The 20,516-nt window shown below is 45.3% G+C and overlaps 1 protein-coding gene across 4 annotated transcripts in view; it reads left to right on the forward strand.

Moving 5' to 3' along the window:
- LOC126272769 (1-acylglycerol-3-phosphate O-acyltransferase ABHD5-like) overlaps window positions 1-20,516 on the forward strand; it is a 111,393-nt gene that overhangs the window by 32,997 nt on the left and 57,880 nt on the right. For all 4 annotated transcript variants that reach the window (XM_049975908.1, XM_049975910.1, XM_049975907.1 and 1 more), the window contains exon 6: window positions 108-259. In XM_049975908.1, coding sequence (XP_049831865.1) covers window positions 108-259 — 152 coding nt within the window. The remainder of the gene's footprint in view (window positions 1-107; window positions 260-20,516) is intronic.

Raw genomic sequence — 20,516 nt, forward strand, 5'->3', positions numbered from 1 at the left:
TGAGCATCACTATCTCAACACTCCACAGTGACTCCTCTAGTTCATGTTAAAATTTTTATGTCATATGTATTAATTCCTATAGTAATAATTATTTTTAATGATTACAGAGTGAAGCATTTGATTCTGGCTGATCCTTGGGGCTTTCCTGAGAAACCCCCAGAAGCCTCCTCAAGAACTCTTCCGTTATGGGTCCGCGCTATTGGTTATATGCTGCAACCGTTTAATCCGTTGTGGCCTGTCCGTTTGGCAGGGCCTTTTGGTGAGTCGTAAAAATTATTGAAGTTAATTTATTCTCTCTCTCTCTCTCTCTCTCTCTCTCTCTCTCTCTCTCTTTCACACACACACACACACACACACACACACACACACCATTGGCTGCAGAAATAACCAAATAAGCATCCGGCAGACAAATATTAAAGAAAAAGTTCAGCTTTTATATATCTCTAGGATGCGACTGTGTAATGTATGAGGGAGTATGTTGTATCATACTCGATAATATTCAGAGAGATGCAAAAAGTCTAACAGTATGTGTAGTGTTGTGAAAGTATAGTTTATTTGGTGAAGTTATATAGCACACTTTTTCCAGTACAAATTTTTAAATAAATATATTAAATTTACATTTGAATTAGTAAGAAGACAGAAGCAAGAAAGTGAGGGATGGAAAATAAAATTGATACTCTACTTGCATAAAGGGCAGCAAATGAAAATACTAGGATGAGAATTTAATCATTTCAAAAGAACATTTGCTTTCATGCATGCCTGCTGTATTTTGCCTTATAGGAAAATGTGGAGGGACAAGAGGCTGACAAAATTATTAGAGTGTGATCGTTTGTGTTCTTATTTATTTTATTATTTCAATTCAAAATGTAGTTCTCTCATTAATTGTTCAGTCTTTTTATGTAACAAAATTAACTTTTATCACATCAGAGGCCAGAATTGAAACTTACAGTGTGTGATACGGTGTTGGCTTCCATGTGAGTCAAATGCCAGAGTGCAGCTCCTTGTAAGATCTTAGCCCATTGCCATTCTGTAATAGTGACAATGCTGTTATATCACACAGGATTATTTAGCCACTTGATCCAAAAACTCATGCTCTGGCGTGCTGCTGTGTTTGCCTGGTTCATTATTCTTGAGCCCCCCCACCCCACCCCCCCCCCTCTCTCTCTCTCTCTCTCTCTCTCTCTCTCTCTCTCTCTCTCTCTCTGTGTCGAAGATGGTCTATTTTCTACAACAGAGCTTATAAGCTCAAAATAAAGCAAAAGTGAAAGCCATAATCCTAGATTGTATCAAATGTCCCTTATAAATATTTGTAATAATATGAAATAGGGGAGATTGTTACTCAACAAGTAGAGCAAATATAGAGCAGCAGGCAGGTACATGGAAAGTAGACTGTTCGATATTATTAATGAGTCAGGTCCAGTCTCTGACACAGGCTATGTGTGAGTGAGTGAGTAGTGAGCGTGTGAATGTGTGCATTTCTGTTTCTGAAGAGGCTCTTTGTCGAATAGCTTAATAATATCCGGCAGTTCACTTTCAATGTGCCAGTCTGTCTCTACAATTAAACAATTAAACATTTATCATTACATGAACAGAATATTTACATTATTTGCATGTATCTGTACATATCTGGTTATTATTATTATTATTATTATTATTATTATTATTATTATTATTATTATTATCATCCTTTCTCAGACGTTATGTCTGGTTAAAAATGGAAAGTGACGCAGACCTTGATCAAGCTTCACTTCCTTTTAACTGTACGGTTTATGTTACATTGCATTTAGGATCTTTCGGGTAATTGAACATGTATCAATAATTACAGATTTTTGTAGTTTTATATATACGTCTGGATGTAGCTGTATTGCGTTGATGTACTGGTGGATATTGCGTGGTATGACTCCTGTAGTTGATAGTACAATTGGTATAATGTCAACTTTATCCTGATGCCCCATGTCCTTGACTTCCTCAACCAGTTGGATGTATTTTTCAATTTTTTTCTCCTGTTTTCTTCTGTATATTTGTTGTACTGGGTATGGATATTTCGATTAGTTGTGTTAATTTCTTCTTTTTATTGGTGAGTATGATGTCAGGTTTGTTGTGTGGTGTTGTTTTATCTGTTATAATGGTTCTGTTCCAGTATAATTTGTATTCATCATTATCCAGTACATTTTGTGGTGCATACTTGTATGTGGGAATATGTTGTTTTATTAGTTTATGTTGTATGGCAAGTTGTTGATGTATTATTTTTGCTACGTTGTCATGTCTTCTGGGGTATTCTGTATTTGCTAGTATCGTACATCCACTCGTGATGTGATCTACTTTTTCTATTTGTTGTTTGCAAAGTCTGCATTTATCTGCTGTGGTATTATTATTATTATTATTATTATTATTATTTAATCGCAGGAAAGTAGGTGGTGGAATGTAAATAATTTCGGGAGTCTTCCAGGCTAAGTTGTGGGTCAGTACTGCCTTATGTGTTCCTGCATTTCTCCAGAACTCAGACTCATCTTTCCTCTGGTCAACTTCTGACACTTTTTCCATTCTTCTGTAAATAATTTGTTAGTATTTTGCAGCTGTAGCTTATTAAACTGACACTTCGGTAATATCACACTTGCTAGCACCTGCTTTCTTCGAATTGAAATTATTTATGTTCTTCTTGAAGCCTTAGTGTGTTTCGCCTGTCGCATATATTTGCACACCAGTTGGGATAGTTTTATCATGACATCAAATATAATTTTTGTGTGCATGCAGTCGTCTTCATTAAGCAGTATAATGTCATCGCCTATCATCTCTAGTAGATTACTCTATGCTCTGCCAAGGAAGAATGTAATTAACTCCCAAAAGCAGAAACTCCCATGAAGTTAATGATATATCAAGTAAATTACTAAGCTTTTGTTCTTCACATTTGTGCAAGGTATTTGGTCAAATATGCAATAGACATTTTGATGTAAAATCACCAAAAACCTGCTTTTTGTGTGGATGGTTTAAACATTGTCATCAAGCATCAGCGTTAGACACAATGCACATCAACAACATATATACTTTATTAAGAAAGAAACATATTATAATATGGAAATGCACCTGGAGTATAACGTGATGCATCACATCCAGAATAAAACTGAGGTAGGGCTCCAAACTCAGACCAATTAAAGGTCAGATGTGGTGCATTGAACTATTACTGTAAACAGCAAGTAGCATTAACATCTACACATTCGTCATTGACTCTTTTTTTGTCAACAGTATATATAATTTTGGCATTATTTTGAAAAGGATAGGTTGCTACTCACCATGTTGTGGAGATGTTGAGTCACGGACAGGCACAACAAAAAGCTTATAAGCTTTTGGCCGAAAGTCCTTTTCCTGTAGTGACAACACACCGCACACACGCACGCACGCACGCACGCACGCACACACACACACACACACACACACACACACACACACGTGACCACTGTCTCTGGCTGCCAAACTGCAAGCAACTGTGTATAATGAGAGAAGTAATCTTGATGGTGGGGCTAAGGAGGAGGCTGTGGTGGGGAGGGGAGGGTTTGTCAGTAAAGAACTGCTTGTGGGAGCATACATGGATGTAGTCAGGAGAGGATAGGGGAGGCAGATACAGTCAGGACATTAGACAGAGGAAGGGGGGAGGGAAGGGAACAATAAAGGAGATAAGTAAAAAGACTGCAGGTGCACTGGGGAATAGAAGGCTGTTTAGTGCTCAGCAACTGGGTCGTCAAGCTCTTTCTTGGTCACAGTTTGTTGGTGGTAGACAGCTTCTTGGTCGTCATGCCCATGCAATTTTGATTCACATTATATCAGTGTAGAAACTACATTGTTGTAGCATTATCATAAAAATTATCTTGCAAAAAACCTGTATTTCACAAAATATAAAAATATTTTAGACTGTAAAACTGCTAACCATACATCTTATTTGTGTGTAAAAATAAATAAATATAATAGGGGGAAACATTCCACGTGGGAAAAATATATCTAAAAACAAAGATGATGTGACTTACCAAACAAAAGCGCTGGCAGGTCGATAGACACACAAACAAACACAAATATACACACAAAATTCTAGCTTTCGCAACCAACGGTTGCTTCTTCAGGAAAGAGGGAAGGAAAGGAAAAGACGAAAGGATGTGGGTTTTAAGGGAGAGGGTAAGGAGTCATTCCAATCCCGGGAGCGGAAAGACTTACCTTAGGGGGAAAAAAGGACAGGTGTACACTCACGCATACACACACATATCCATCCGCACATACACAGACACAAGCAGACATTTGTAAAGGCAAAGAGTTCGGGCAGAGATGTCAGTCGAGGCGGAAGTACAGAGGCAAAGAAGTTGTTGAAAGACAGGTGATGTATGAACGGCTGCAACTTGAAATTAGCGGAGGTTGCGGCCTGGCAGATATTGAGAAGAGAGAATATACTGAAGGGCAAGTTCCCATCTCCGGAGTTCTGACAGGTTGGTGTTAGTGGGAAGTATCCAGATAACTCGGACGGTGTAACACTGTGCTAAGATGTGCTGGCCGTGCACCAAGGCATGTTTAGCCACAGGGTGATCCCCATTACCAACAAACACTGTCTGCCTGTGTCCATTCTACATCTACATCTACATGACTACTCTGCAATTCACATTTAAGTGCTTGGCAGAGGGTTCATCGAACCACAATCATACTATCTCTCTACTATTCCACTCCCGAACAGCGAGCGGGAAAAACGAACACCTAAACCTTTCTGTTCGAGCTCTGATTTCTCTTATTTTATTTTGATGATCATTCCTACCTATGTAGGTTGGGCTCAACAAAATATTTTCGCATTCGGAAGAGAAAGTTGGTGACTGAAATTTCGTAAAAAGGTCTCGCCGCGACGAAAAACGTCTATGCTGTAATGACTTCCATCCCAACTCGTGTATCATATCTGCCACACTCTCTCCCCTATAACGCGATAATACAAAACGAGCTGCCCTTCTTTGCACCCTCTCGATGTCCTCCGTCAATCCCACCTGGTAAGGATCCCACACCGCGCAGCAATATTCTAACAGAGGACGAACGAGTGTAGTGTAAGCTGTCTCTTTAGTGGACTTGTTGCATCTTCTAAGTGTCCTGCCAATGAAACGCAACCTTTGGCTCGCCTTCCCGACAATATTATCTATGTGGTCCTTCCAACTGAAGTTGTTTGTAATTTTAACACCCAGGTACTTAGTTGAATTGACAGCCGTGAGAATTGTACTATTTATCGAGTAATCGAATTCCAACGGATTTCTTTTGGAACTCATGTGGATCATCTCACACTTTTCGTTATTTAGCGTCAACTGCCACCTGACACACCATACAGCAATCTTTTCTAAATCGCTTTGCAGCTGATACTGGTCTTCGGATGACCTTACTAGACGGTAAATTACAGCATCATCTGCGAACAACCTAAGAGAACTGCTCAGATTGTCACCCAGGTCATTTATATAGATCAGGAACAATAGAGGTCCCAGGACGCTTCCCTGGGGAACACCTGATATCACTTCAGTTTTACTCGATGATTTGCCGTCTATTACTACGAACTGCGACCTTCCTGACAGGAAATCACGAATCCAGTCGCACAACTGAGACGATACCCCATAGCTCCGCAGCTTGATTAGAAGTCGCTTGTGAGGAACGGTGTCAAAAGCTTTCCGGAAATCTAGAAATACGGAATCAACTTGAGATCCCCTGTCGATAGCGGCCATTACTTCGTGCGAATAAAGAGCTAGCTGCGTTGCACAAGAGCGATGTTTTCTGAAGCCATGCTGATTACGTGTCAATAGATCGTTCCCTTCGAGGTGATTCATAATGTTTGAATACAGTATATGCTCCAAAACCCTACTGCAAACCGACGTCAATGATATAGGTCTGTAGTTAAATGGATTACTCCTACTACCCTTCTTGAACACTGGTGCGACCTGCGCAATTTTCCAATCTGTAGGTACAGATCTATCGGTGAGCGAGCGGTTGTATATGAGTGCTAAGTAGGGAGCTATAGTATCAGCGTAATCTGAAAGGAACCTAATCGGTATACAATCTGGACCTGAAGACTTGCCCGTATCAAGCGATTTGAGTTGCTTCGCAACCCCTAAGGTATCTACTTCTAAGAAACTCATGCTAGCAGATGTTCGTGTTTCAAATTCTGGAATATTCCATTCGTCTTCCCTGGTGAAGGAATTTCGGAAAACTGCGTTCAATAACTCCGCTTTAGCGGCGCAGTCGTCGATAACAGTACCATCGGCACTGCGCAGCGAAGGTATTGACTGCGTCTTGCCGCTTGTGTACTTTACATACGACCAGAATTTCTTCGGATTTTCTACCAAATTTCGAGACAATGTTTCGTTGTGGAACCTATTAAAGGCATCTCGCATCGAAGTACGTGCCAAATTTCGCGCGTCTGTAAATTTTAGCCCATCTTCAGGATTTCGCGTTCTTCTGAACTTCGCATGCTTTTTCCATTGCCTCTGCAACAGCGTTCGGACCTTTTTTGTGTACCACGGGGGATCCGTTCCATCTCTTACCAATTTATGAGGTATGAATATCTCAATTGCTGTTGCTACTATATCTTTGAATTTGAGCCACATCTCGTCTACATTCGCATAGTCAGTTCGGAAGGAATGGAAATTGTCTTTTAGGAAGGCTTCTAGTGGTACTTTATCAGCTTTTTTAAATAAAATTATTTTGCGTTTGTTTTTGATGGATTTGGAAGAAATGGTATTGAGCCTAGCTACAATGACCTTGTGATCACTAATCCCTGTATCAGTCATGATGCTCTCTATCAGCTCTGGATTGTTTGTGGCCAAGAGGTCAAGTGTGTTTTCGCAACCATTTACAATTCGCGTGGGTTCGTGGACTAACTGCTCTAAATAATTTTCGGAGAATGCATTTAGGACAATCTCGGAAGACGTTTTGTGCCTACCACCGGTTTTGAACAAGTATTTTTGCCAACATACCGAGGGTAGGTTGAAGTCCCCACCAACTATAACCGTATGAGTGGGGTATTTATTTGTTACGAGACTCAAACTTTCTCTGAACTGTTCCGCAACTGTATCATCGGAGTCTGGGGGTCGGTAGAAGGAGCCAATTATTAACTTAATTCGGCTGTTAAGTATAACCTCCACCCACACCAATTCGCACAGAGTATCTACTTCGACTTCACTACAAGATAAACCACTACTGACAGACACCAACACTCCACCACCAATTCTGCCTAATCTATCTTTTCTGAACACCGTCTGAGACTTCGTAAAAATTTCTGCAGAACTTATTTCAGGCTTTAGCCAGCTTTCTGTACCTATAACGATATCAGCTTCTGTGCTTTCTATTAGCGCTTGAAGCTCAGGGACTTTTCCAGCGCAACTACAACAATTTACAACTATAATTCCGACTGTTCCTTGATCCAAGCACGTCCTGTAATTGCCAAGCACCCTTTGACATTGCAGCCCATCCCGCACTTTCCCGGGGCCTTCTAACCTAAAAAACCGCCCAGTCCACGCCACACAGCCTCCGCTACCCGTGTAGCCGCCAGCTGAGTGTAGTGAACTCCTGACCTATTCAGCGGAACCCGAAACCCCACCACCCTATGGCGCAAGTCAAGGAATCTGCAGCCAATACGGTCGCAAAACCGTCTGAGCCTCTGATTCAGACCCTCCACCCGGCTCTGCACCAAAGGTCCGCAGTCGGTTCTGTCAACGATGCTGCAGATGGTGAGCTCTGCCTTCATCTCGTAAGCAAGACCGGCAGCCTTCACCAAATCAGATAGCCGCTGGAATCCAGAGAGAATTTCCTCAGATCCAAAGCGACACACGTCATTAGTGCCGACATGTGCCACCACCTGCAGCTGGCTGCACCCTGTGCTCTTCATGGCATCCGGAAGGACCCTTTCGACATCAGGAATGACTCCTCCCGGAATGCACACGGAGTGCACACTGGATTTCTTCCCCTCCTTAGCCGCCATATCCCTAAGGGGCCCCATTACGCGCCTAACATTGGAGCTCCCAACTACCAGTAAGCCCAACCTCTGCGATTGCCCGGACCTTGAAGGCTGAGGATGATCCTCTGAAACAGGGCAGGCAGCTGCATCTGGCTCAGCCAGAGACAGTGCCTGAAACCGGTTTGTCAGACGCACCGGGGAGGCTTTCTGGTCAGCTTCCGGGGACGCCTTTCGCTGCCTGCCACGCCTTGGAACGACCTCCCAGTCAACCACAGGCGAGGGCTCAGCCCCACTGCGGGCAGCAACCGGGGCAACCACAGCGGCAGACCGATCTGGGGACAGACGGGATGAGGTTGACATCCCCGTGATACCCGAGTCCGGCTCCCCACAGTGGTGCCCATTGGCAACAGCCTCAAGCTGCGCGACCGAAGTCAGCGCCGATTGCAGCTGTGAGCGAAGGGATGCCAAGTCAGCCCTCATCCGAACACAGCAATCGCAGTCCCTGTCCATTCTAATCGATGTTTAACAACAGTTACTGAAACACGAGTCGGTGCCTAGATAACGCAAGCGGAACACGCAAAGAATGTATCAACTAACCTGTACAAATGCCTAACGACTGCGCTACAATCTGCTGAATTTACGATTACAGTAACTAAAACTCGAAATTGCACCTCCTATACGAAACTCACACGCAATTTGAATAAGAATCTACGAAGTAAACACTAAAGCGCGATGCTACAACTGTCAAATACTATAATACGCCCGAAATATATGAATTAAACAATGCAAGTACCCAAAAACACGCAAAGAAATTAATTAAACTATGTAACAAATAAGTAAGCTAGGGTTATACGACTTGCTGCTGCAGCTGCTTATCCAACGGCGGCAGGGAGCACACTGACTGGCCAACCGACTCTGGCCGTTCACAACAAAAACAGAAGACAGACGACTACGCAAATGTGCACTATTCAGGTACTAAGGCGCGATGCTACAACCCTCAAATACTATAATACGCCCGAAATATACGAATTAAACAATGCAAGTACCCAAAAACACGCAAAGAAATTAATTAAACTATGTAACAAATAAGTTCATGCGAATGGACAGAAAGCTTCACAGTGTAGGCAGGTCAGTTGGTAAATCACGTGGGTGCTTTCACATGTGGCTCTGCCTTTGATCGTGTACACCTTCCGTGTTACAGGACTGGAGTAGGTGGTGGTGGGAGGGTCCTTGGGACAGATTTTACACCAGGGGCGGTTACAAGGGTAGGAGCCAGAGGGTAGGGAAGGTGGTTTGGGGATTTCATAGGGATGAACTAAGAGGTTACGAAGGTTAGGTGTACGGCGGAAAGACTCTCTTGGTGGAGTGGGGAGTATTTCATGAAAGATGGATCTCATTTCAGGGCAGGATTTGAGGAAGTTGTATCCCTGCTGGAGAGCCACATTCAGAGTCTGATCCAGTCCCGGAAAGTATCCTGTCACAAGTGGGGCACTTTTGTGGTTCTTCTGTGGGAGGTGCTGGGTTTGAGGGGATGAGGAAGTGGCTCTGGTTATTTGCTTCTGTACCCTGTCGGGAGGGTAGTTGCGGGATGCGAAAGCTGTTTTTAGGTTGTTGGTATAATGGTTAAAGGATTCCGGACTGGAGCAGATTCGTTTGCCATGAATACCTAGGCTGTAGGGAATGGACCGTTTGATGTGGAATGGATGGCAGCTGTCATAATAGAGGTACTATTTCTTGTTGGTGGGTTTGATGTGGATGGACGTCTGAAGCTGGCCATTGGATAGATGGAGGTCAATGTTAAGGAAAGTGGCATGGGTTTTGGAGTAGGACCAGGTGAATCTGATGGTACCAAAGGAGTTGATGTTGGAGAGGAAATTCTGGAGTTCTTCTTCACTGAGAGTCCAGATCATGAAGATGTCATCAATAAATCTGTACCAAACTTTGGGTTGGCAGGCCTGGGTAACCAAGAAGGCTTCCTCTAAGTGACCCATGAATAGGTTGGCGTACGAGGGGGCCATCCTGGTACCCATGGCTGTTCCCTTTAATTGTTGGTATGTCTGGCCTTCAAAAGTGAAGAAATTGTGGGTCAGGATGAAGCTGGCTAAGGTAATGAGGAAAGAGGTTTTAGGTAGGGTGGCAGGTGATCGGCGTGAAAGGAAGTGCTCCATCGCAGTGAGGCCCTGGACGTGCGGAATATTTGTGTATAAGGAAGTGGCATCAGTGGTAACAAGGATGGTTTCCGGGGGTAACAGATTGGGTAAGGATTCCAGGCGTTTGAGAAAGTGGTTGGTGTCCTTGATGAAGGATGGGAGACTGCATGTAATGGGTTGAAGGTGTTGATCTACGTAGGCAGAGATACGTTCTGTGGGGCTTGGTAACCAGCTACAATGGGACGGCCGGGATGATTGGGTTTGTGAATTTTAGGAAGTAGGTAGAAGGTAGGGGTACGGGGTGTCGGTGGGGTCAGGAGATTGATGGAGTCAGGTGAAAGGTTTTGTAGGGGGCCTAAGGTTCTGAGCATTCCTTGAAGCTCCGCCTGGACATCAGGAATGGGATTACCTTGGCAAACTTTGTATGTGGTGTTGTCTGAAAGCTGACGCAGTCCCTCAGCCACATACTCCAGACGATCAAGTATCACGGTCGTGGAACCCTTGTCCGCCGGAAGAATGATGATGGATCGGTCAGCCTTCAGATCACGGATAGCTTGGGCTTCAGCAGTGGTGATGTTGGGAGTAGGATTAAGATTTTTTAAGAAGGATTGAGAGGCAAGGCTGGAAGAGGAGGTGGGTCCCACTGTAATGGAGGATCGAACTGTTCCAGGCAGGGTTCAATTTGGATAGTGTCTTGGGGAGTTGGATCCTAATCCTACTAATTTGTACCAAAAGTTGGCATTGATGCACATGACAAAGATTACACTCTATGAGCACCCTCTGTTCCAGGGTGTTCCTCCCATATGTCAGCAATGTTGTGTTGAATTTAGACAGAATCCAAAAGAAACATTATCTTAATGTTATGGGTATCTACAAAGGCCTGGGGTGTACTTGGCTAAGTAAAGGATAATCTGGGTTTGCAGAAGGCCGAAGTCTTCAGACACTAAGTCTACATCGATCAGAGCGCACGCACGCGCACGTACGCGCACGCACACGCACGCACACACACAGTGTATCTCTGCAGTTATTCCACTGTTAAGTTGATGCATTGTTGTTAATTTAACCAATGCATAATTCCCATCTGAAAATTGGCTGAGGACTGACAGTCTCGGGACCAAAAATTGGTTCTTTATATATCCTCACAGTAATAGGCAATGAAACTATACATTGTTCGATGTTTAAGTTACAGAAATTGCGATTAAAACATACCTCTTTCAATTAACTAAATACATCCAAAAATTCCTTCTACTACAAAGGTTAGGCCGAATTATTTGTTTAAATGATGAAATTAACAGACATAGGTACACAAACAATATTTTTGACAAACCAGGTAATTGTTTTGGAATTAATTAAGAGCTGGCTTTGCTAACATGTTTTCGAATAGAGCCAAATAAGTACTTTAAGGATCCTAGTAGTTCTTCTTCCAAATGTTTGTAAGTAGTACAGTTTTTATATTTGTTTATAATTCAACAATAGAATCTAATTCATGAAACAATTGCTGATTTCAACCAATAATGATCTATAGCAAAAGGTATTAACTAGGAATGGTCAAAGTAAATTAGGAAATTAATTACATACACAAAACTAAGCACAAAATTAGACCTATATTCCTTAGGACTGAGGGCCAACCTTTCTCTTTTATGGAAATGCAGATTATGCTTATGCATGTTAATGGTAATTAGGCAAAAATGAAAATAAAATAAATTCAAGAAGGCAGATGGTAAAACAAGAGAGTAAGTGAAGAGATTCCAGCTTGCTTTGTCACAAGTTCATTATTGATTCTGAAATTTTAAAGACACATTTGCAGAATAGGCATGCATATATAGCAAAAATGTAGATATAAGTTCAGAATATAAATAAATAATTACATAAGATACTAATTCGTATAAGCGGTTTTATTGATTGTGTCGTGCAACTGCTGAAACATCAGAATAATTACACAGTTCAGTTGTCTTACTGAGAAAATGGCACCTTTTTTGTTCTGGAAGCCATCCTGATCTGACGCATATCTGCCATCACTGCAGATAACTGTTTGGCACACTGCCATTATTCTATGAGACGCAATCTCACTAGGTGTTCTCTAGCTATTATTCCATTTAAATGGTGCGTTTGCAAGGCTAAAGGTTCTGTGTTACAAATTACATCAAAGGTCCAGTATGAACCAAAACTTTTGAATTATTCAAACTGCGAAGTCCAATATTTTCAGAAAAATCACTCACGATCAAACTTACAATGAACGGATCTTACACAAAAAGCCACTGTCAAGCACCTGAAGTTTGTATAAACTGATCACATACTATTATCATTACTTATTATTATTTGTTTGTTCCTCAATATTCTCAAACCAGACAGGAAAAGACATGATAAATCAAAAAATGCACATATGGTTGCCACATTTAAGCTTCCCCAGTCAATATTTTCTTCCTTTAAACACAGTTTTGATAGGTTTGTTGGGCTTCTGTTTGTTTTTAAATTGTTATTTAATGAGAACAAAGTGATGTTATGTGGAGTGAATGAAAAGAAGTGTTGAACTGACAAGGAAGTTACCTGTCCCCATTACTTAATAGGAAAAACCCATTGTATTAGTTGGAAATAGAAGTACATCTTGGTAAATTAGCAGACTAATATGTAAACTGCAATATGTACACTATTTTAATGGGCCAGGGCTCTTGTAAACTATCAGTGACAGATGACAAAACATTAGCTAATTCTGTCCATAGGAAGAGGAGTGTGTTTTGTCTTATTCGAGAGTTCTCAAACCATTTTCAGTCCCCAGAATGTTCCACTAGTGATCACTTTGCACATTTTCCACACTGCTTACAGTGTAAGGAGGCGTAATAAAACAGTTTCATGTGTGTTAATTGCCAGGGATAAGATTTTCACTCATCTCTTCTTGAACACGTTCAAAATCACTGTATGGGTTCACAAAACTATTCACCCTCTTTATTAAACTGCAGTGTATGCAACTACACAGGGGGCGCCCTGTGTAGTTCGATTGCCACTCTTCTGGCTGTCTTTAGCAGGTCAGGTACGACCCCTGCCTCGCTTACGAGATTATTAGTAAATAGATGAGGGAAGGCATTATAAACAGTCAAGTCACCAGCAGATGCCACAGCGTCTGGCAGAAGGCCTCTGTCAGTTATCTGACTCCTTACCTATAAACTCTGCCAGAGTGATCCCTTCTCAAAAGCCCAACATAACCTCCAATCCCTGTTTAAACCCATAGGCCCTTTCCAGAACATTTCCCCTAAATTCATTTCCCTCGTCACCCCTGTGACATCCCACACACCCACCTATATTGCCCCCAAAATCCACAAACCCAACAGTCCTGCACATCCCACTGTAGCTGATTATTGTGCTCGCACTTAAAAGAATTTTGGCCTCATTGATCAACAACTCCAAGTGATCATCCAAAGTCTAGCCTCACAAATCAAAGATACCAACTACTTCCTTCACCAATTATCCACCAGCCCAGTCAGTTTACTGCCTTGATCCTTACTTGTCACTGTTGATGCCACTTCCCTATACACCAACATCCCTCATTTCCATGGTCTTGCTGCTATTGAACATTACCTTTCCCAACTTCCTTCAGACTCCAAACTTACTACATCATTCCTCATACACCTTACTAACTAATCCTACCACACAACTGCCAGCTACTTCTCCTTTGAAGGGAAGGTACACAAACAAATCCGTGGCATAGCCTTGGATCCTTGGAGGCTTCCAGCAGGTACTAGTATTCTCTCTCCAAAACTACACTAAAGAGAATAGGAGATAAAGCATCTCCTTGCTTTAGTCCACTTTTATTTTGAAAGTAGTTGGATTTCATTCCATTTTGCAGAACTCTGTTTATATCATCATCCAAGCACATTTTACAGATATTTATAATTTTAATTGGAAATTACTGGTCAGTGGTGACATTCCATAGTGTTTGCCTGTGAATGGAGCCATAAAATTTCAAAAAAAAAAAAAAAAAAAAAAAGAGAAAGAAAAAGAAAAAAACTATATTTGTTGCATTTTTTTTTATAAAAAGGCTATAAGGAATGGATAGATAGCTACTTACCACAAAGATGAAATGCTGAGTTGCACACAGGCACAATGAAAAGAATGTTGCACATTTAGCTTTTGGCCAAAACCTTCTTCAGAAAAGAAAACACACACATTCACACGAGCAAGCCCATCTCACACACGACTGCCATCTCCAGTCGTGTGAACCAAAATGTGATGGTCACATTGCATGAAAGCAGCAATCTTGAGTGGGGCCGGGAGCTGGGGGGCCGGGGGGGGGGGGGGGGGGGTAATAGCAGAGTCCCTGTCTGACAGAGCAGGCAGGGACTGGATGGAGGCATGATGAGACTACATAGTGCAGTGTTGGGAGGCAATTGCGCTGGGTGGTTGTGGGGGAGGGAGGAGGGGGGGGGGGGCAAAGAGAGCAGCAGGCTAAGGGAAAGACAGGTTGCTGTGTTGGCAGAAGGTGGTATGCAATGAGAGTGAGGGGATGTGAATGGGGAGGAGGCCATAACACAGAGGAGGCGGGAACTATTGGGTGAAGGGTGCGGGGACAGTAGTTAGAGGCTGAAATAATTTTGAAAGGGGGAATGTGTTGCAGGGATAACTCTCACCTGTGCAGTTCAGAAAAGTTGATGTTGGAGTGATGGCCCAGGTTGTGAAGCAGCTATTGAAATTTAACAAGTTATGTACAGCTGCATGTTGCTCCACAGGTTGGTCTACCATGCTCTTGGCCACAGTTTGGTGGTGGTCGTTCATACTGGTGGACAGCTAGTTGGTAGTCATAGTAATTTATAAACATGTGCAATGTTTGCAGCAGAGCTGGTATATAACATGACAGATTTCACAGGTGGCATGGGCTCTGATTAGGTAGGCTGTGCCTGTGACACAACTGGAGTAGGAAAGGGTGGATTTGGCAGGTCTTACACCTGGGTCTCCCACAGCGATATGATCCCTGTGGCAAGTGGTTGGGATTGTGAGTGACATAGGGATGGACCAGGGTGTTGTGGAGTTTGGGTGGGCGACAAAACACTGCGTTAGGAAGGGTGGGAATGATGTTTGGTAGCGTGTCTCTCATTTCAGTGCACAGTGCAAGGTAATGAAGCCCTTACAAAGGATGTGTTTCATCTGTTCCAAGCTGGAGTGATACTGGTTGATGAATAGGGCATTTCTTTATAGTTGATTATTGGGAATGGTGGGAGGATTGGGAGAGTGTGGGGAAATGGCATGGGAGATCTATTTACAGACTGGATCTGTGAAGGCCCTGGCGAGACTTTCAGCATATTAGACAAGGCAGTTCTTGTGACTGCAGATAAGCCATGCCTGGGCTGCCAGGCGGTACGGGACGGATTTTTGGCATTGTAGGGGTAGCAGCTGTCGAAATGCAGGTGCTGGGGGTGATGTGCTTAATGTGGACTGTTGTGTGGATGGATGCATCAGGGAAGTGCCAGAGGACTGCTGTTGTCCTCTACATACATAGGCCAGAAATCTGTGATGATTCTGTGGTGGGCGGCAAGGGGCTGTAGTTGAGCGACTATAGGAAGATACAAAATGACTTGGACAAAATTTTTAATTGGTGTGAGGAATGGCAGTTAGCTCTAAACGTGGAAAAATGTAAGTTAAAGGTGATGAGTAGGAAGTAAACAAACTTGTAATGTTCAGTTCCAGTATTACTAGTGTCCTTTTTGACACAATCAAGTTGTTTAAATATGGGGGCATAATGTTGCAAAGCAATATGAAATGGAACGAGCTTATGAGAACTGAGCTAGGGAAGGTGAATGGTCGACTTCAATTTATTTGGAGAATTTTAGGAAAGAGTGTTCACTTGTAAAGGAGACCACATATAGGAGGCTGGTGCGACTGTTTTTGAGTACTGCTCAAGTGTTTGGGATCCGTACCAGGTCAGATTGAAGGAAGACAATGAAGGCGGGCTGCTACATTTGTTACTGGTAGGTTCGAACACCACTTAAGCATTACAGAGATGCTTTGAGAACTCAAGTGGCAGTTCCTGGAGGGAAGGGTATGTTATTTTCAAGGAACACTATTGAGAAAATATGGAGAACCATTATTCGAAGCTGACTGCTGAAAGATTCTACAGCTACCCTCATCCATTGCATGTAAGGCCCATGAAGAGAAGATTCGAGGAATTAGGGCTCATACGGAGGCGTATAGACAGTCATTTTTCCCTTGTTCTACTTGTGTGTAGAACAGGAAAGGAAATGACTAGTAGTGGTACAGAGTTCCCTCGGCAATGCACAGAAGGTTGGCTTGCAGAGTTCTGTGTAAATTTAGATGCATGGGATGGTGAAGAGGAAAATGTCTTGGATCGGCCACGTATTACATAGGAATTGTCTGCACAGAGAATCATGGAGAGGAAAGAACAAGGAAAAAGATGGAGGGGAAGAAGAAGGTTTGGAATGCTAACAGATGTGAAGAGTGAAGAAGCTACAAGCAAATGGAAGAGGATGTTCAGAACAGTGTGTCATGGAGGGCTTCCATTTGATACCTGTATTTATTTAATATTCACATAGATTCCTGTTAAAAGCAGCAGAATAAATCTTCCCCCCCTGCGGGTTCGGGGGTACGAATAGGCCCGCGGTATTCCTGCCTGTCGTAAGAGGCGACTAAAAGGAGTCTTCAAAGTTTCGGCCTTATGTGATGGTCCCCACTTGGGTTTGACCTGCCATTTTCAAAATTTCCGTTGTTAGTGCGTGCCATTTGGGGAAGGACGCCTTACGTGGTGTTTTTCTATTGGTCCATCGTGCACCTCCATATTGCATGCTATCTATTGTCGTGTGGAGGGATTTACACCCCATGTCTTCTGGGTTGCCTCCTCGTCTTGTGCGCAATCCCCTTCTTAGCGCCCACAGCAACTGTGGACCCTTTCAACACCTAAAATCCAGCACGGTAGCCAGTCCGTTGTGGTGGGGGTCGTCATGTACCCTCTTGGTGGTAGCCCCCTGACCACGCAGGGATCGCACTACAGATGCCAGAGCTGTTTCCTCCCCATGCATGCTAAGGAGTATGTGCCCATCTTGTCTGGGGCACGGGGACTCCGGGCAATGGGATATCGGCCAGGTACCCGTTGCTTTGGCTGGGTGGCGCCCTTGGGGAAAGCCCTCGTTCGGAGTAGGTGGCATCTGGGCGGATGTGGCGCAATGAAGTGCAATAAATCTCACCAAGCTGGTGGTCGCACTGCCACCAGCGTCTCTAAGCGAGGCAAAATTGAATTCGATGCAGCACAATATGATTCTCAGTCGTTCCCCTCGTTGGCTGCGCCATGGGAGGGACGCAGATCTAGTGCCAAGCAGGAGCCTTATGTACCACAATACCTTGTCTGCAGCAGGACTGATGGTGACTCCTTTCTTTCGACAAAGCCTATGTTTTTTGTGGAACACCTGGAGGATAAGTTTGGGGAAGTGGCGGGTTTGTCTAAAATGAGGAATGGGTCCATCCTCCTCAAGACGGCCTCCCCAGCCCAGTCACGGGCGTTGCTCTTGTGTGATAAGCTGGGAGACGTCCCTGTTACCGTCACTCCCCACAGTAGCTTAAATATGGTCCAGGGGATTATTTACCATCGCGACCTCTTGTTACAGTCCAATGACGAGCTGAGAGCTGACTTGGAACGACGTGGTGTGCATTTTGTCCGTCGTGTGCACAGAGGACCCAAGACCAACAGGGTGGCCACCGGTGCCTTTATCTTGGCCTTCGAGGGTGCTGTATTGCCTGAGAAGGTCAAGGTAATGGTTTACCGTTGTGACATCAAGCCATACGTCCCTCCCCCGATGCGGTGCTTCCAGTGCTGGAAGTTTGGGCATATGTCCTCTCGTTGCCCATCCAGTGCCACATGTCGAGATTGCGGACGCCCCTCTCATCCGATTCTCCATGTGCGCCTCCGCCTGTCTGTGTCAACTGTGGGTAACACCACTCTCCATGCTCGCTGGACTGCCCCGTTCTTCATAAGGAGCGGAAGATTATGGAATTTAAGACCCTGGACCGGCTTACTTATCGCGAGGCAAAACTGAAATTTGAAAGGTTGCATCCTGTCCCTCTTCAAACTTCTTATGCTGCAGCTATGTTATCGTCGCCCTCGCGGGCGGCAGTTGTCGCCTCCTCTATGCCGCCTTCAGTTGGCCCTCGGGGCCGTCCATCTCTGTCTGCCCCCCTTGTGTCTGGGGGCAAGCCTTCCTCTCTTGCCCCCTTAGCAGTTGGGGGCAAACCCCCTTCTGTCACTCCCCCCGCACATGCTTCAGGAGTAACATCTGCTCCAAAACCAGGCGGCTCGATCCCTCCCCCTCCCCCTCCCCCTTCTCTGCCGGCGTCGTCTCCGCCGGCGTCGTCTCTGCCGGCTCCTCTCTCGCGGAAGGGGTCCCTCGGGGCCCTCCCTTCTTCCGTTTCTTCTGCTACCCCGCCGGATATCAGCCAGTGGCTGAAGGTTCATCCACCTGCTGGTCGTAGGGCTTCTGCGTCGTCGTCAGCCTCCGACGCTCCTTCAGAGAAACTCTCCCAGCCCTCTAAGCCAAAGGACAGACGCGAGAAGAAGGACCGGAATGTGTCCAAGAAGAAGGACGCTCCGGCAGTTTCAGTACCGCCTGCTGTCAATAGCTCTGGCTCTGGGGATGCGGTGGAGATCCTCGCCTCTGCCGCGGATCTCGCCCTCACGGAACCCTCGGGGACCTCTCCTATGGACACAGCTGACTCTCGCTCGGTGGCGGCCGTTGACTCTGCGCCGCCGTCTGCCTCTTAGTGGACTTAACGCCCTCCCAGTCCCTTCCTGCTTCCATTCTCCAGTGGAATTGCGGCGGTTATTTCCGCCACCAGCCTGAGCTCCGGATGCTTTTGAGTGTTTCCCCTGTTCTGTGCATTGCTCTTCAGGAAACTTGGTTTCCAGCAATGCGGACCCCTGCCCTTCGCGGTTATCGGGGATACTATAAGAACCGCGCTGACTGTCAACGAGCTTCAGGTGGAGTTTGCCTCTTTGTTCACCACTCTGTCTGTAGCTCACCAGTACCCCTTCTGACGCCTTAAGAGGCAGTCGCTGTCAGGATTGAGCTCTCGCCGGCTATTACTGTTTTCTCTGTTTACGTTCCTCCGTATGGGCAACTCCCCCGACATGTCTTGGCTGCGCTGCTGGCTCAACTCCCGCCGCCATTGCTGCTTCTGGGCGATTTCAATGCCCACAACCCTCTATGGGGTGGGACTGTCTCCGATGACCGTGGTCGCGCTGTGGAGCATGTGTTGGCTCAGCTCGACCTTAGCCTCTTGAACACCGGTGCTCCCACGCATTTCAGTGTGGCCCATGGCTCGTTCTCGGCCATCGATCTCTCTCTTTGCAGCCCCGGACTTGTCCCATCCCTTCACTGGAGAGTTCATCCTGATCTGTGTGGTAGTGACCATTTTCCCATCTATTTGTCACTGCCCCAGTGTCATTCTTCTGGGCGCCTGCCCCGCTGGGCTCTCAACAGGGCTGACTGGCCGGCTTTTACTTCCGCTGCCACCATTGCTTCTCTCCCACAGGGTGACATTGACGAGGTGGTCCGTGTCTTGACCTCGTCAATTATTTCTGCGGCCGAGACTGCCATCCCTCGCTCTTCTGGACTCCCTCGGAGGAAGTCTGTCCCCTGGTGGTCGCTGGAGATTGCTGAGGCTATTCGCGACCGTAGGCGGGTTCTCCAGCGTCATAAGCGGCACCCGTCTCTGGAGACCCTCATCGCCTTTAAGAAGCTCCGTGCCTTGGCCCGTCGTCTTCTTGCACGGCGTAAGCAGGAATGCTGGGAGAGGTACATTTCATCCTTGGGCTCCCGTGTCTCCCCGTCGCTCGTGTGGTCCCGCATCCGGCAGATTTATGGATACCAGACCCCTATGGGTGTCCCTGGAATCTCCCTGGACGGCGCTGTCTGCACGGACGCCGCCACCATTGCTGACCACCTTGCCACGCACTTTGCTACGAGCTCTGCGACTGCAACTTACCCTCCTGCCTTTCGCTCTCTAAAGGAGCGCGCCAAGCGGACGCCGTTATCGTTCCACACACGTCGTTCTGAAAAATACAATGCTCCTTTCAGCGAGAGGGAATTCCTCGCTGCCCTCGCCAATTGCCCTGATACAGCGCCAGGACCGGACTGCATCCACGCGCAGATGCTGAAGCATCTCTCCAGGGACTGCCAGAGACACATCCTCACCATCTTTAACCGCATTTGGAGCGAGGGCGTGTTCCCGTTGCAATGGCGAGAGGGTGTTATCGTTCCCATCTTGAAGCCCGGTGCGGACCCTCTGGCGGTGGACGGCTATCGTCCCATTACACTAACCAACGTTTTGTGTAAATTGCTTGAACGTATGGCGGGGCGGCGTTTGTGTTGGGTCCTTGAGTCGCGCGGTCTCCTCGCTCCCTCCCAGGGTGGCTTCCG

Source organism: Schistocerca gregaria, chromosome 5, assembly GCF_023897955.1.
Source record: "Schistocerca gregaria isolate iqSchGreg1 chromosome 5, iqSchGreg1.2, whole genome shotgun sequence".
Classification (NCBI taxonomy): domain Eukaryota; kingdom Metazoa; phylum Arthropoda; class Insecta; order Orthoptera; family Acrididae; genus Schistocerca; species Schistocerca gregaria.